General features: G+C 47.0%; 1 protein-coding gene across 3 annotated transcripts in view; it reads left to right on the top strand.

Moving 5' to 3' along the window:
* Positions 1–6: 6 nt before the first annotated feature.
* DHX33 (DEAH-box helicase 33) overlaps positions 7–14,912 on the top strand; it is a 17,660-nt gene continuing 2,754 nt past the window's right edge. Inside the window, exons 1-12 of one of the 3 annotated variants that reach the window (XM_026063725.1) lie at positions 7–97; positions 1,943–2,103; positions 2,723–2,950; positions 3,763–3,933; positions 5,356–5,541; positions 6,291–6,402; positions 6,791–6,950; positions 7,313–7,401; positions 7,949–8,076; positions 8,627–8,830; positions 9,619–9,705; positions 13,361–13,864. In XM_026063725.1, coding sequence (XP_025919510.1) covers positions 2,792–2,950; positions 3,763–3,933; positions 5,356–5,541; positions 6,291–6,402; positions 6,791–6,950; positions 7,313–7,401; positions 7,949–8,076; positions 8,627–8,830; positions 9,619–9,705; positions 13,361–13,549 — 1,485 coding nt within the window. In that variant the 5' untranslated portion in view covers positions 7–97; positions 1,943–2,103; positions 2,723–2,791 and the 3' untranslated portion in view covers positions 13,550–13,864. Of the gene's footprint in view, positions 98–1,942; positions 2,104–2,722; positions 2,951–3,762; positions 3,934–5,355; positions 5,542–6,290; positions 6,403–6,790; positions 6,951–7,312; positions 7,402–7,948; positions 8,077–8,626; positions 8,831–9,618; positions 9,706–11,085; positions 13,262–13,360; positions 13,865–14,912 lie in introns of those variants that run through there. The other 2 variants (XM_026063723.1, XR_003253158.1) reach the window with 2 other exon arrangements.

Below are 14,912 nucleotides of genomic sequence, written 5' to 3'. Positions count from 1 at the left end.
CCGCCCGCCGACTCGCAGCGCCGCGGCCTGCCCATCTTCCAGGCGCGGGGGCCGCTGCTGAGCCAGCTGCGCGGCCTCGGCAGCGCCGTCCTCATCGGTGAGTGCGGGGCCCGCCGCCCCCGGGGCGGCTCTGCCCCCCAGGGGCAGCTCTGCCCCCCGGGCACGCAGCGCTCCCGGGCGGGGGGAGAGGGCGTAGCGGAACCAGCGAGAAGCGGCGCACAAGTGGTTCGGATGCGAGTCTCAAGGGCTGCACGCGCATTTGTACATTATTAATGTTTTTATTCGGTATAGACCATTATCCGTTAAGATATCTCCTGCCTGCGTTTTTATGGGGAAGGCAGAAAAGTGTGTATTTTCGCCTTTCCGTTTCACCGAAGAAACCGTCCACTTAAAGCTAAATGGGAAAGTCCTGCTCTGTAAAAAGAATAACTGTCTGCTCACCCACATTTGCAGGGGTGTTTCCTCATTTTATTATATGTATTTTTTGAGTCCAAAGTGATACACTTTGTGTCTGACTTTAAGGAGCTAAAGGCGTACAGGTCCCAGTGGGTTCAGCTGGAAATCTGCGCTCAGCACTTATTAGAACTTATTATTATTAGAATTAAATGCAAAACGCTTTGTATCGCGTCCCCGCAGTAAGTGAGCACTTCAGAAAAATCAGTCATGGTAATATTTTAGGCCAATAGATGGGACTGTGTTTATATCCTTCCCTCTGTATAATCCTGCTTGCTAAATATACACTGCAAGATGCCACTTCAAAATTTGCAGCTGAGGAGTCAGCTAAATAGCTGTTCTTGCTTTTTCCAGCCTGCAGCCACAGTGATTGCGCTTGGCTTTCCAGTTCTCCTCTGCTTGGCAGTTATCCTTCTGAATTTCTCGTTCTTCCTCCTCCTTTTCTTCTAAGTTCTCGCCTCACTCCCGCTGTGTGTACTGTGCTGGTGCTGTCTTGCAAGGATTGAGAGTACAGACCTCTGGCTGCTGGAGCCTCACGCTTTTTGGAGATAGCAATGCTTGTAATGGGCCAGCTGAAAGTGGAGTAGGCATCTGATCTGAATTACAGATGTGTTTTAAGCTGTAACAAAGTGCGCAGAAAAATGGAGGTTATGTTGAAGACATTCTCTGTTCTGCCATGCGCGTTGCACTTTCAGATAGTTTCCCCTGCAGTGCCTCTGAGCACTCTGGTGTGTGCTGCCACCAGTGAGTTGCTCTTCTTGTTGTCCATGCTGTGAGCAGTAGTGATGGTAGCTGGCTGTATACTCTTAGCACTTCTGCTGCCTGTAGCAGAGTGCTCTGGGCAGAGTTTGTACTGGAAATAGCCATGGGGAAATTGGGGTAGTGCTCATCCCATTGTGTGCCACTGCTGTGTGTATGGAGAAGGCATTCACCTGAGGCTGAAGGAGCTGTCTCTGGCCTCAGGAAGGCATCGAGGAAGACTTGCTAGCTTGCTGGTGCCCTGAGTGCTCCTCTAAGGGAGCCTCAACTCTCAGCTTGCCAGTTGCTGATGTGACAAAAACTTTGCTTTAATTTGCTTATAACTTTGCTTTGAAATGTCCTAGTCTGTAGTGTGAATATATACATAAAAATAACTGTGTCTATACCTTGCTTTGCACAATCATCTCCTAATGTTGGCTGTGTTACACATCAAACATTTCATATCCAAGCAGACGAAAATATGTTTCTGAACCACAGTCCAGCTAGAGAGAACCTGGGTGGAATGAGTTTTGTTGAGCAGTGGTCTGGCGGCTAGAGCGAGAAATCTGGGTTCTGTCCCTGGCCTACCCCTGCTTTATTGTGTGACTTTGGGCAAGTTGTCCAGATGCTTCCTGCCTTCAGTCTCCCCAAGCTGAAACAGGATTAAAAAAATTACATAAAAAATGGCTTGGAACCTTTTGTTTGAAGATGCTAAAGACGGGAAAAACTCTATTCCCTTGACGTTCCTCAGGAGAAACAGGCTCAGGAAAGACCACTCAGATCCCTCAGTACCTCTATGAAGCGGGAATTGGCCGCCAAGGCATCATTGCTGTGACCCAGCCTCGCAGAGTAGCAGCTATATCTTTAGCCACCAGAGTCTCGGATGAGAAGAGGACAGAGCTGGGGAAACTGGTAGGTTGCTTTACAAAGTCTTTAGAGATTTGGTTTAGTACTGCAGTGCCGACTGGACTGTATCATGGTTTGAATGGGTAAGACAGAGAAAGTTAGGACCACAGTTAAATGTAGTCTTCGTTTAATAATACGCCTGGATGGAAAAGATGCCTCTTTGCTTGCTTCTGCAGCTCAGAGCAAGCCATGTTTGACTCTCTCTGTGGTATTTTACCCCTTGGTTATCATCAGTGTTCCTATATTTGAAAAAAAGAAAAAGAAAAAGCTGGTTAATGAATAAAAGAAGAAGAGTTGTTCTCTCTTCCTAGACCTTCTCTTCCAGTGCTGCTTATATCCAAAGTCCTGGCAAGGAAAGCCAGGAGCATCTGTGATAAGCTTCTAGTTTGGGAAAAGGCTAATTGTGATACAATGTGGGGAGCTTCCTTTGGGCCGGAATATTAGATTCCCAAGGCTAACTGCTCACAGACTGCAAAAACACAATATGCTTTCCAAAGCTCTCCCCACAGCCCTAACTGGCTCTGGCTGATGTGATGGCCAGAGTGCTCTGTGGTCCTTTACATGATGGCAGTGAGAAATGTAAATAACTTTGTGCCTGTACTTTCTGTGATGATGGCTTCCTTAGGTTGGCTACACCGTACGCTTTGATGATCTTACGTCTGATGAAACGAGAATCAAGTTTCTAACGGATGGAATGCTCCTCCGTGAAGCTATCGGGGACCCCATGCTGCGGAAGTACAGCGTTGTCATCCTGGATGAAGCCCATGAGAGGACGATTCATACTGATGTGCTCTTTGGGGTGGTGAAAGCAGCACAGAAGAAGCGAAAGGAATTGGGCAAACTGCCACTAAAAGTACGTGTAGCTGGAGTGGTGGAGAAGGGCAGGGAGGGGGTTCGGACTCCAAGCACTGTGAGTCGCTGCTGGGGTTTCCCAATGTGTTCAAAATTTCAGCCTTGAATCTCTTCCTATTTCTAAAAAGCCCCTTTAAACCTAAATTGTTCAGGGTGACCAACTAACGTCCTGTGGGCATGATATGGCCCTTCAGAACAAACTGTCTGTTCTCCATTTTGCCTTTTTTCCTAAGATCCCCACAGGTGTGAGCTATAGACCAGGCACATTGTGCAGGCAGTTTCTGGTACTGTTCCTGAGAGGGCCCTGGTTATAGGAGCTCTTTATCTGATGTGACAGCTCTGTGACATTTTCACGGTGAGAAAGGAGATTGCGCACGTGTGTCACGTCATGATTCAGAACGTGCACACTTTGCAATGGGCATGTGTGAGATTGCACGATGAAGTGTTTGAGTGCCTGTGGGTTGCACGGTTTTGATGGGGAAGACGTGTAGGGGATGCATAGGGTCCTAGCACAGTCCCTTTCAACAGGCTGTTGCGCAGCCCAGCTTTGTGGGCAACTCAGCTCCCTTTATTAAATGTCAGAAAAATTTTTAACATGTCCTCATTTTATCACACGTTACACTTGTGTGATACCAAAGCTGATGACTTTAACAAGGAAAGCTCATTCTCTTCTGTCCCAAACTCTTTGCACTTTTTGCTGTTCTGAGCATATATCGCAGGCCCGGGAAGATGGCTTTCGTTTAGTCCTGACTGGCAAGTGTTCTAGTGGGTCTGAATCGCAGTACTAACCCCTACCTTATGCTCATATTGAAGGTGGTCATCATGTCAGCTACGATGGATGTTGACCAGTTCTCCCAGTACTTCAATGGAGCTCCTGTTCTCTATTTAGAAGGCAGGCAACATCCCATTCAGATCTTTTACACCAAACAGCCTCAGAGCGATTATCTCCAAGCAGCGCTGGTGTCAGTCTTCCAGATCCATCAGGTATAGCGACTTTGTCAAGCGACTTTGCCTCCCTGGGGCCATGGGTTGTTGGTCAGGGTGGGCTCTGCTGCCCGAGCACCGCTTTTCTTGCTGTGGCAGAAGCACTGAGGTGTAGGTCCTTAGGGTGGGTCAAGCTCACTGCTGCTGAATCGGAGATGTCCCTCAGGTATTCACTGCATCCTCCAAGAAAAGGCAAGTGAATAGTTGGTGAGTGTGCTGGGTTAATGAGTTGGATTGGTTCAAGGAAGGAGTTGACAAATGCCAGTGTTATCCCAAAGGTGGGGGGAACACTAGAAGCGAGAGTGAGAGGAGAGGAAAAAATGAGAGCGAGAAGAGGTGCACTCTACCTCCTGTGTTCAGTGGCAGTGAGCTGTTAGGTTGGCTCAGCTGATGCTGAGACGCCGGTCAGAGGGTGTTTCCCAGACTCATTCTAAATAAGTAGTGGTATCAGCCTGCCGTTCTGCTCTTCTGTGGCCTCACAGTCATGTGGATGGACATGGCTGCGGGGACATGTCACAGACCTCTGCAGTCATGTTGTACGCCTGCGCGTTGGTCATGCTCTCCTGGGAGCCAGTGGTGCTGAGGCTGTTTTGAAGCCTGCCTCGAGGGTCTTTGACAGCGTGCCCGATCAGACAGCTGGTGTGGGGTATGGAGAGGAGCACTCGCAGTAGTAGAAAACCTGGCAAGTGCGTGTGTGAATGCAGGAAAAGGCGTAATTTGTACTTTTGTGTCAACAGTAAAGAGCTGGGGGGGCAACTCCAAAAAGTCCAGGTTTAGACTGAGAGTGGCATGAAACTGATCTTTCTAATTTACTTGCAAAGTGTAACTGCAGAGCAAGTAGAAATTATTAAAATAACAGTTCATAAACATTTTTTGACTGGCACTAAATATTTGAATGAGAAACTGCCAGACAGTTAAATCATTTAATTAAACTGTTTATTATCTTTCATCTAATGCTTTGAAGACGCTTGTTGTTGCTAGGATTTTGGGACTTCCACATTGAGGCTGGAGTTGAAAGGAGACTGCTAAGCAAAGCTCTCTGATGTCAGCTTGTACCTAAATACTTAAATGTTCTTGTCACTTGATTTTTTTTCTGTGATTACTGGCTTGTACCTGGATGCTTGCTGCCCTTCTCATTTGCATGTCCTGGATGGTTGTTTAACAAAACAGATGTGTGAATTTGAGTGATTCCTCCATCCTGTTAAGACTCAGTCTTGCAAAATGCTGTTTATCCTTCACTTCTGGTGAATCCAGTGGGAATTTCAGGCTTTTCCATCTCTTGCACAGAACACAAGTCTTTTCTTTCTTCCTTACCTGCTTCGCTGTCTTGCTGTCAGGACAACATCTCAGAAGATTTGCTGTCATTACAATCTCTGTTCTCTTTCCCTATCCAGTCCATCTTGTTTTTTTCTCTGGCTCCAGGAAGCAACTTTTTCTCATGACATCCTGGTATTTCTGACCGGTCAGGAAGAGATTGAAGCAATGACTAAAACCTGTCGAGACATTGCCAAGCATCTCCCTGATGGCTGCCCACAGATGATGGTGATGCCTCTTTATGCTTCTCTGCCCTACTCTCAACAGCTCCGAGTCTTTCAGGCTGCCCCCAAGGTGAGGCAATGTGATGGGTGAACAGGATGAGTTGTCTTTCTGCTTGCATGGGTGTTTGGAAAAAACACATGGAATAAAGCAGTCTGTACTGATAATAAGTAATAGTTATTCTCTACTGTCCACTGATTTCGATAATGTCCACTGATTTCAGTGGTTTCAGTGTGACATAAGACGATGCAGCTGTGATGGTATTAACAGATATAGACAATAAATTGTCTGGAATCATGAAAAGAAGTTAGGATTAAGGAGAGTGAAAAGGGCAGAGGAACTGAAATTCACACGATTTTGTGCGGATTTCATGTCCACATCGCAAAAAAGGCACTGCAGTTAATGGGCCAGCCAAATTCTAACAAAGCTAAACACCTAGGTGTATTTGGCAGGGCCATAAGAGGAAATTAATCTGTCTCAGGCCCACTGCATCTGTTCAGCAGATAAATAGGAATTCAAGTCTTCCAGGGATTCTGTGCTTGTGCCAGAAATGAAACCAAAATGCTTTAAAAACATAGCGATAACAGCTCTCCTGAATGGTGTATTTTGTTGCAAGAAGTGTAAGTGCATGTTTTAGAAACTGATTAAGGGTACAGATTATCTTAATTTACAAGAGCTGACATAGCAAACCTGGTATTTGGTCACAGCATGCTGTAATGCTATGGAAGCCTTGCCCGTGCTCACCAAAAGTAGCAGCAGTTCCACCATTGCAGCTAATCTAAGATGGCTTTTGACTGGCTTTAGTTTGCTCTTCCTTCTAGGGTTATCGCAAAGTGATCCTCTCCACAAACATTGCAGAAACCTCCATCACCATTGCAGGAATAAAATATGTTGTGGACACAGGCATGGTCAAAGCAAAGAAGTACAACCCTGGTGAGTACTTCTTTAAGGAACGATGCAGAGATAACTTACATTAACCTGAAAACTATCTGAGGCAATTAGCCCCACTGGCAGCTGATTTAAAATAACCCTCTGCACTATCTAAATTGATGTCCCAGGTTTTAGATGTGTATTTTTTTGGTCTTCCCCTGTGCTCACCTCATCCTGGACTAAGTACCAGCCATTTGGGGGTAAAAATCTGTCAAATATGAATCTTCTCTTCATGGGACTGTGCATGGTAATTTATTTTGCTTCAGAGTGTGAGTACTGAACCAGGCAAAGTCTGAGCAGTGTTTGGATGGGAGGCTGCTGGAATTTTTTTCTCATTGTTCCACAAGGTTATGTTTTTTCAAAGGCTGAAGTGATGCTTTTCCATATTTAGAAATTGGTCTGGAAGTGTTGGCAGTCCAGCGTGTGTCGAAGGCCCAGGCTTGGCAACGGACAGGGAGAGCAGGACGAGAGGACAGTGGGATCTGTTACCGGCTCTACACAGAGGATGAGTTTGAGAAGTTTGACAAAATGACAATACCTGAGATACAGAGGTGAGAACAGAACCTGTTTTCCCTGAAGCTGTCGTACTACTTGCCGCACCTTTTTTATGCCCTGTTACACAGAGGGCTGTGCAAAGAACTGAACAGCAAAACTGGATCCAAGGTTTGACTGGTTGACTTAAAGAAAGGTGAACTGTGGAGACTAAACAGAAAAACTAGGCAGAATTTACTTAGGATGGACAGTTGAACTTGCAGCTTAACCTTCCTGGTTTAGGAAGTCAGACTTCACCAGCCAGCTTTAGGCTAGTTTCTGTTAAACTGTAGCACAAATCTGAGGACTGTATCTCAGCTCATAGGCTGATAAAAGCAAAAAAAGAAAGAAAAACATCTCAGTTGTTTTTCTGCTTATGCAGGTGTAACCTGGCCAGCGTGATGCTTCAGCTCCTGGCCCTGAGAATTCCCGACGTACTCACCTTTGACTTCATGTCCAAACCATCTCCTGGTAAGTGGTTACAAAGGCAGCCTTGGGAGAAATGGACAAATGAGTCACTGCTTAACTGCTTAAAAATGGAGTCTTCAGGCCAGCCTGAAAAGATGGAGTGTGGAAAGCCCAGGGCTGTGAAAGCAGAGCCATCTTTCTCTGCTGTATCTTCTCCTGGTGGTCCTGAAGTCTCAGATTTGTTCACTTGTGCTCTGCCTCATCAGAGCAGGCATGGTTATGGCAGAGAGCTGGCGAGTCCAGCTTCCAAACAGAGCAAAGAGCAGTTTTGCTAAGGAAAGCTCTAGAGAATCTCACATGGCCTCTGCTCAAAACTAGAGATGGCAGCTTTAGTTTTGCCTCTGTTTTTCCTACTCAAATAGTGACTGTTTTACTGGGTGGAGGGGGATACATCACAGTTCGGGGTGTCCATTTCTCTGAACTGCTAAACAGAAAATACTTGTCTCTCTCTGGCTGGGGGAAGGTGGCAGTGAGGGTGCCAGCTGATCCTTGGCATCCCTGCCAGTGCCAGCCAGGAGGCCTCCCTGCCTGAACCTTCTTGTTTTGACAGATGCTGTTCAAGCAGCCATTGAGGAGCTGGACCTGCTGGGGGCTGTGGAACGAAAGGAAGACCAGCTTGTCCTAACCCCCCTGGGAAGGAAGATGGCAGCCTTTCCATTGGAACCAAAGTTCTCTAAAGTAAAAACTACAGAACAATTAGCTTATTTTTATCTGCCATACATTTTCTGTTTCAAACTCCTTAAACAAGGTCTGGAATCTGGGGAGGCTACAGTTGTAGTAGTATATTTGTGGTATATGAATGAAGCATAGCTTTTTTTAGAGCAGCTGTGCTCGTTTACCTGTCATTTACTGTTCATTTAAGGGAGATATTAAAAGATGATTTGTTTTGGCTAGCATCTCTGAAGCTGAAACTAGTCTAATTCCCTTGCAGTTTCCAGAATCGCTGGCATTATTGGCAGGTTCACCATGTGTCTGATACTGTAGTGGATTTTAGTCATCATGTTTATGCTGTATCTGGACTGGCCGATCTCAAGAAATCGCACAATAGTTGCTGTTAAAGGTGACTGGTGGCCCCAGAAGAGGATTTACAGTTGTCTCTAGGCCAAAGTGTTTATGGAGTTGTCCCAAACAAGCTTAGTAAAGTTCTTGGGCTGTCGGTGAGCAGAAAAGCCTGCCCACCTTGAGTGGATTTGGTCAACCAAAAGTCAGTTTGTCCTGTGATTTGCAGACCATCCTCCTGTCCCCTAAATTCCACTGTACAGAAGAGATTTTGACCATCGTATCGCTGTTATCGGTGGACAGTGTCCTCTACAATCCCCCAGCCCGGCGGGATGAAGTGCAATCCGTCAGGAGGAAATTCATCTCCAGTGAAGGGGATCATCTTACCTTGCTCAACGTGTACAGGGCCTTCAAAAATGTCAGTGGCAACAAGGTAGGATTCTGTGGGGATGCTGTTGCTGCCTGGGGACGTGGTGGTGAGGAGTTCTTCTGACGTGCAGCAGAGTAACAGCTGCAGCCTTCCCAGCTGATTAGAATATGCATCCTTCCAAAGCACCTCTGAGAAGGGAGGGCTTGTTTGTGCTTTACAGTTAGGTAATCAGAGTGCTGTGTAGTTGCAAAAGGTCCCCCCCAGAGGGCTGTAGCAGGCTGGTTGTCAGAGTTCCCTAAGGCCAGTTTTGTAATCGCAGAGCCAGGTCTCTTCCTTGCCTGGTTCCAGCTGGAAACAAGAGGGAGCGAGAGAGTGTTGTGACTTGCTGATTAACACCGAGGTGTGCTCTTTGGTATGTCAGGATGCAAAGACACTGAACGTATCTACAGACAGATTTTGATTTATTCTACCCTATAAACTCCTCAGTCTGATTTGTAGGTCTGTAGAGTAGTGCGCCCCATTCTCTGCAGCATCTTTCTTATCCTTGTTGTTCTCGTGCAGTTTGCTTTCACCACCTGTGGGATACTGAGTGCTGTTTCACAGCACTCGGTGACCTTGAGAGCAACTGAGAGCAGGAAGAAAACAACACGCTGCAATTCCTTCACACTGTGGGAAGCAAAGTAGACATAGGGGAGCAATCAGAGGTAGAAATCTGACAGGGGAATGGGTTAGCGCCTTTTCTCTAAGAGATGCTGTGTTTTGGAGGATTCTGCTTTTCATGGTATCCAGAGATTGTCATGCTTCTTGGGTGAAGAAGCAGCCCCTTCTAACTCTTGGTGCCTCTGCTGCAGGAATGGTGCAAAGAGAACTTTGTCAACAGCAGGAACATGATGCTTGTGTCAGACGTCAGAGCTCAGCTCAGGGACATTTGCATAAAGGTAACTTGTTGCCGTACTGTATTTCTTTGCTTTGTCTGTTCACATTTTTCTTTTCTGTTTGCCCTCAAAATGATTTCCCTGTGCACCAAGTCCCAGGAGCAAGAAAATCTGGTTATGTTTTCAGTTTGTAATGAACAGCTGTGTAAAATTCCTGACTGTGCAGATTGCGTCCCAAAATCTGAGAGCTGCAGGGCTCAGTGTGTCTAGGAGAGGTGAAGAGAGAACTGGAGCTCTGGGGAGGCTTCTCAGGCAGAGGGCAGTTTTTCCTAAGGGATCTCGCTGCTGTAGTGAGGTGAGACTGTGCTGTGTGCCCCTGGGTGCCGTCAGCCTCTGCAGCCCATGCTCGCTGGCTTCTTCCCATAGTCGGGCATTCAGTTTAGGAGCGACTTTCACATCAGCACCACTCCTGCCCGTGGCCCAGCTTGAGGCAGAGCATGGGAGCCAGTGCTGAATTGCTTGCGCTCCGTACGTGACGTGGGAGCCGCACAGCACCCCTGTCGCACTGTGAGTGCTGGCTGGCCTGATGCTGACTCCCAGAAGGGGAGTCTGGATCCATTTTGTGACTCTTCTCCTCTCTGCTGTTAGTCTGGACTAGCCTAATGCCTCAATGCAAAGCCCTGTCTGAGCTGAATTCCCAGAGGTCCTTTTGTAGTTCACAGGCTAGCTGGTTTTCTGGCATGGTACTGCCTGGTCTCAGAAGCCCGCTGAAATGGGGCTGCGTTTCCCCATGAGGGTGCACATACACGCCTGCTTCCTTTTAGGCACGAGAAGAGCACAGTGTGAGAATAACTCCCAAATGGAGTCCCTCTGGACAAACACAGACCTGTGTGAGAAGTAAAAGCTAATGACATTTGGCAGCGAGCAGCTCCTTGCACTTTAGGGTGTGCGACTGCAAAGTGCCCTGCAGCACACTTGCTGCTGTGGCTTCCAGCTCTCCTCCAGGCTGCCCAGGATCCAAGGGAGGGCAGGATTTCGGAGCTGGGTGGAATGGGCACAATAGCCCTGGAGAATTAGGAGTACTGAGGCCTTGGCAAAGCTGATGTTTCCCTGCAAAGCATGCATGAAAGCCCAGGTGGAGCAGAAGCCACAGGCTGTCCTCTTCATGTGGCCTTCTCTCCCGGCACAACGGTTTCTCTGAGAGCCTGCAAGCGAAGTTAGAACAGCACCTGAACTAGCTTTGTAAGGTCAAGATCCCCTCTCTTTTGGGGTCCCAGCTGTCAGAATGAGTGCCAGAAAGTGATGTGCCCTTCTAGGCTGTGCTGGAGCCCCCAGCTTGCTGTTTAACTCTTTTAGATGTGATGTTAGGGGTGTCTGAGCTTGGGCTGCAGGCTGCTCACTAAAGGTGCTACCTATCACCTTGTCTCTCTCGCTGCTAACCAGCTGTCAATGCCAATGGAGTCTTCCCGCTCGGACACCGGCAACATCCGCCGCTGCCTGGCTCACAGCCTCTTCATGAACGCTGCGGAGCTGCAGCCAGATGGCACTTACACCACCGTGGACTCTCACCAGTTGGTGGCTATCCACCCCTCCTCCGTACTCTTCCACTGCAAGCCAGCCTGCGTGGTTTACAACGGGCTGCTGCACACCAACAAGTGCTACATGCGGGATCTCTGCGTGGTGGATGCGGACTGGCTGTATGATGCAGCCCCTGACTATTTCCGCAGGAAGCTCAGAACCGCCAAGAACTGACCTGCGGGTCACCACCAGGTCCAGGATTTTTAGGCTCACTCGATACGACTATTTTTTGTTTTGTAATGAATGTATGGGAATGGTAGCGCTTTGCCTTGTAAATCAGGTAAAAACCTTAGAGGAAGCTGGCTTCTCTGTGAGAGCCAGACCTCACAAGTCTCCGTGGCTTAGAACAATCAACCTTTCTAGAGTTAATCTGTAAAAGGGGAACATAACAAGTACTCTGTGCGTGTGTGTGTGTGTGTGTGATAAATCTGTGCTGGGGGGGAAGGGGAGCTGGTATCCGATTCCAGTTTTTAACTTACTGAGGTTTAACGAGCTTGTATATGAAGAAATGAAATCCTAAGAGCTCTTCTGAGCAGACTTGGTATTTTTTGATGATTGTGCTTGTATCCTTAGCAGGTTTTATTGGCAAAAAAGGAGAAAAAAATTTTAAATCTCTACAGACAGGGAAAAAAATGCCTTTTTTAACTATTTCTAGAAGGGAGGTGCTACTGTCTTTTACCTCATCAAACATCTGCCTGCCTGCATGTCATGTTCACCACGTCATTTGGGACCATCTGAAAGCTAGTAATGGGGTCACCTACTTGGACAGGTCTTTATTGCCTGTGTCTATGTCTCAGGGGCTGGTATTATTTTCTCGGAGGGGCTGTCCAGCCGCCTGTGCATTTGATGTCATCTTTGTTCTCCCTTTTGCTGTTAGGGCATGTAATTCCTCAGCGTCTGATGCATGTGGAGGAGGCAGCCGTAGATTCTCAATATCTGCATCTTGCCACTTGGAACTACAGGGCCAGTCTGCGCTGTCTAGAGTGGTTTTCTTCCTCTAGAGAGCCAAACTTCTTAAAAGAGGGGGAAGGACTCGCTCCTGGAAAGGATCCAACATTTTAGCAGCAAACACTTATGTCCTTCCCCACTCTGTGCCTGGGCACTTCTGGCTTTGGAGTTGGCACCACCGTCCACAACAGCTAGTCAGGCTAATGTGAGGCAAACTCAGCAAACCAAGTATGAAGATGTGGTTTAGAGTCTAGACTTCCTTTAAAGGCACTGGAATCATCAAACGTTTCTTCTGCTCTGGCACCGGTGCTTCCCCCCCCCCCCCTTCCAGCCCCCAATTATACTTTGGCTCGCCATTAGAAGTTTGGAGTTTAGCATTGTTTGTCGAGAACCATAGATCCGCCATTAGTCATTTTTATTTGTGTTTTTCCATATCCCTTTGGCATCTAGCTGTCTTTTTTTTTTTTCCTGTTGGAGAGAAGTGGCAATAAGAACCTTAATCCTCTTTTTAAATACTAGAATTAAGGAACTAGAACCACTCCAAAGGTAAAACTTGTTCTTTAGTGTGAAGGAAAATGGATTTGTTCCATTATGACTGTGTGTGGGTGGAGGAAAATCTTAAGTTGTTTTTAAATGATATCCTAAGTACTTCTAAAATAACCTCTCTGGGAGAGGTAACTTCCAGTTTCAACAGAGTCTGTTGACACAGTGTATTAATTTATATAGATTTTTTGGATGAGTTGAACTAAAGCAGATTTGTTATACGAGTGGGTGGGAGAGGAAGCTGTTCTGTAAATGCAGTGTCATTATATAATATACTGAGGTTAGCTAACATGGGCTGTGATGGGTTTTTCGCCCTTTGGCTAAAGTGGTGTTCGGTTCTTTCTTGTATTCTTCAAGCATCAACTTAAAAAAAAAAAAAAAAAAAAACCCTCATGATGTTTTAATGGGACTGCTCAGGGATGCAGTCGTATTGGCAAGTCCTTATTCACTCCGTTTGCCTGGGGAGTAAATAAGCTGGTGGCTTTGCTCGTGTGATCTGTGGGAACAAGCTGCACTTCCCATTTAATAAAATGTCCTTTCTGGTTACACACATCACGGTTACACAGCACATTGTAATATGCCTTCTCTTTGGGCGCCCAATATTGGTTCTCTCTTCAAAAACTGGGGCAAATACCGCTTTTTTTTTAAGTGGAATTTCACTTGTACTGATCTGCAACTTGCTGTCTCCGAAGAGAGTAAACAGGAATCCAGTTTACCAAGAACAGTCTCGTCTCAGCCTGTTCCTGGAAAGGGTGATACTGAATGTTTGTGGGGTCCGGTGGAAATGGACTCGCATCCCTACGTTGTGCCTCGTTGCGATATTGTTCCTCAGCGGTAAAAACCACACCGGTGCGCGGGGCACAGGCAGCAGTTGCCACTTTTGTATGTATGACCAGCTATAGTTTTGGATTGGTATTTCAAGATTATGCTGTTATTTCAATTGTAACTCACACAAACTGCAGGGAATTATCAGAGCACTGTATGTAACTATTCCTTGGTTATGCAGACTGCATCTGTAGGGGAAAATGGAGTAAAAGCACATTTTGTTTGGGCAGTCTAATTAAGCAGACTGTTTAAGGGTGGGGATGGGGAACTGATTTAGAAGCAACTACTTTGTACATTTTTTTCCCATAATAAAGAGTGATGGCTAAAATCCAAGTCCCAGGTGGTGTTTTATGAGGCAGGAATGCTGTAGAGCTAAAAGAAATGGTCCCCAGGACATTTAGGTACAAGTCTTTAGTAGCAGCACTTTGAATTCGGGTGGCGAGTGTCTTTGCTTTAAGCAGTCTGGGGTTTCAATGTCGCTGAAGCACTTTAGATTTTAAAGATAAAATGTTAGCAGGGGTCAGTGAGTCTGCGCTGCGCGTGCAGAATGGACCCGGTTACTGCATGCGCAGGACTCGAACACCAGCGTGGAGCTGGGAGTGGAAACCCTGGTGCTTTGCCGCTGCGGTATCAGATCTCTCCAGCCAGAGCCTTGCTGTCAGCACTACTTGGTCTTTTGTGTCTCCAGTCGACAGCGGGTTGCGGCACCAACTTGCAGACAAAGCGAATGCTTTAAGCCAGGAGGCGGTTTGCCTTGGTCGCGCCTCCTTCTAGAATATGTATTGCTAAAGGCCAAAAAAAATCAGGTTTTTTTTCCTCTTTCTGAGGACTTGCCAGAAAGGTGACTATTTTTCTAATAAAGAGTAGGGGGGGTGTACAGGAATACAGCTTTCACCACTTAATGATGCTTTTTCTTGTTGCAGTCAATATTGAAGCTTCAGCGTTTTTTCCCCATCTCTGAAGCTTTTCTGGGACCCTTTAAACAGTAACCACAGCCTCGCCTTGCGAGCGCAGGGGCTGGAGAGCTGGTGAATGTCGATGTTTTATGAGTGGTGTTTGCTGCTGTTGTGTATTGTTGCTGTTTTCAGCTCATAACAGTAGCGAGCTGCGCTATTGAAATGCCTCCTTCTGCAACCGCTGTAAGCAAATAACTTCGGCTGTGTTGTTCGTATCCTTGTGAACTGGAGGTAAATCCAAACTCCGCTAAAGCTTGAGAGAGCCCTGCTCTACCGCTTTTAATCCGGGTAAACGGTGCGTTTCTAGGGCGCTGCCGGGGATGGGACTCGAACCCGCGCCGCCGGGCTCGGGGCGGGGCGCGCTCGCCGCTGCGCTGCGTTGCGCTGCGTTGCGCTGCCGCGGGGCAGGACGGGAGCAGG

This window comes from Apteryx rowi, unplaced genomic scaffold, assembly GCF_003343035.1.
Source record: "Apteryx rowi isolate R43461 unplaced genomic scaffold, aptRow1 scaffold_20, whole genome shotgun sequence".
Classification (NCBI taxonomy): Eukaryota; Metazoa; Chordata; class Aves; order Apterygiformes; family Apterygidae; genus Apteryx; species Apteryx rowi.
The sequence above is the reverse complement of the archived record's forward strand: the minus strand, read 5'-3'. Positions and strand labels throughout refer to the sequence as shown.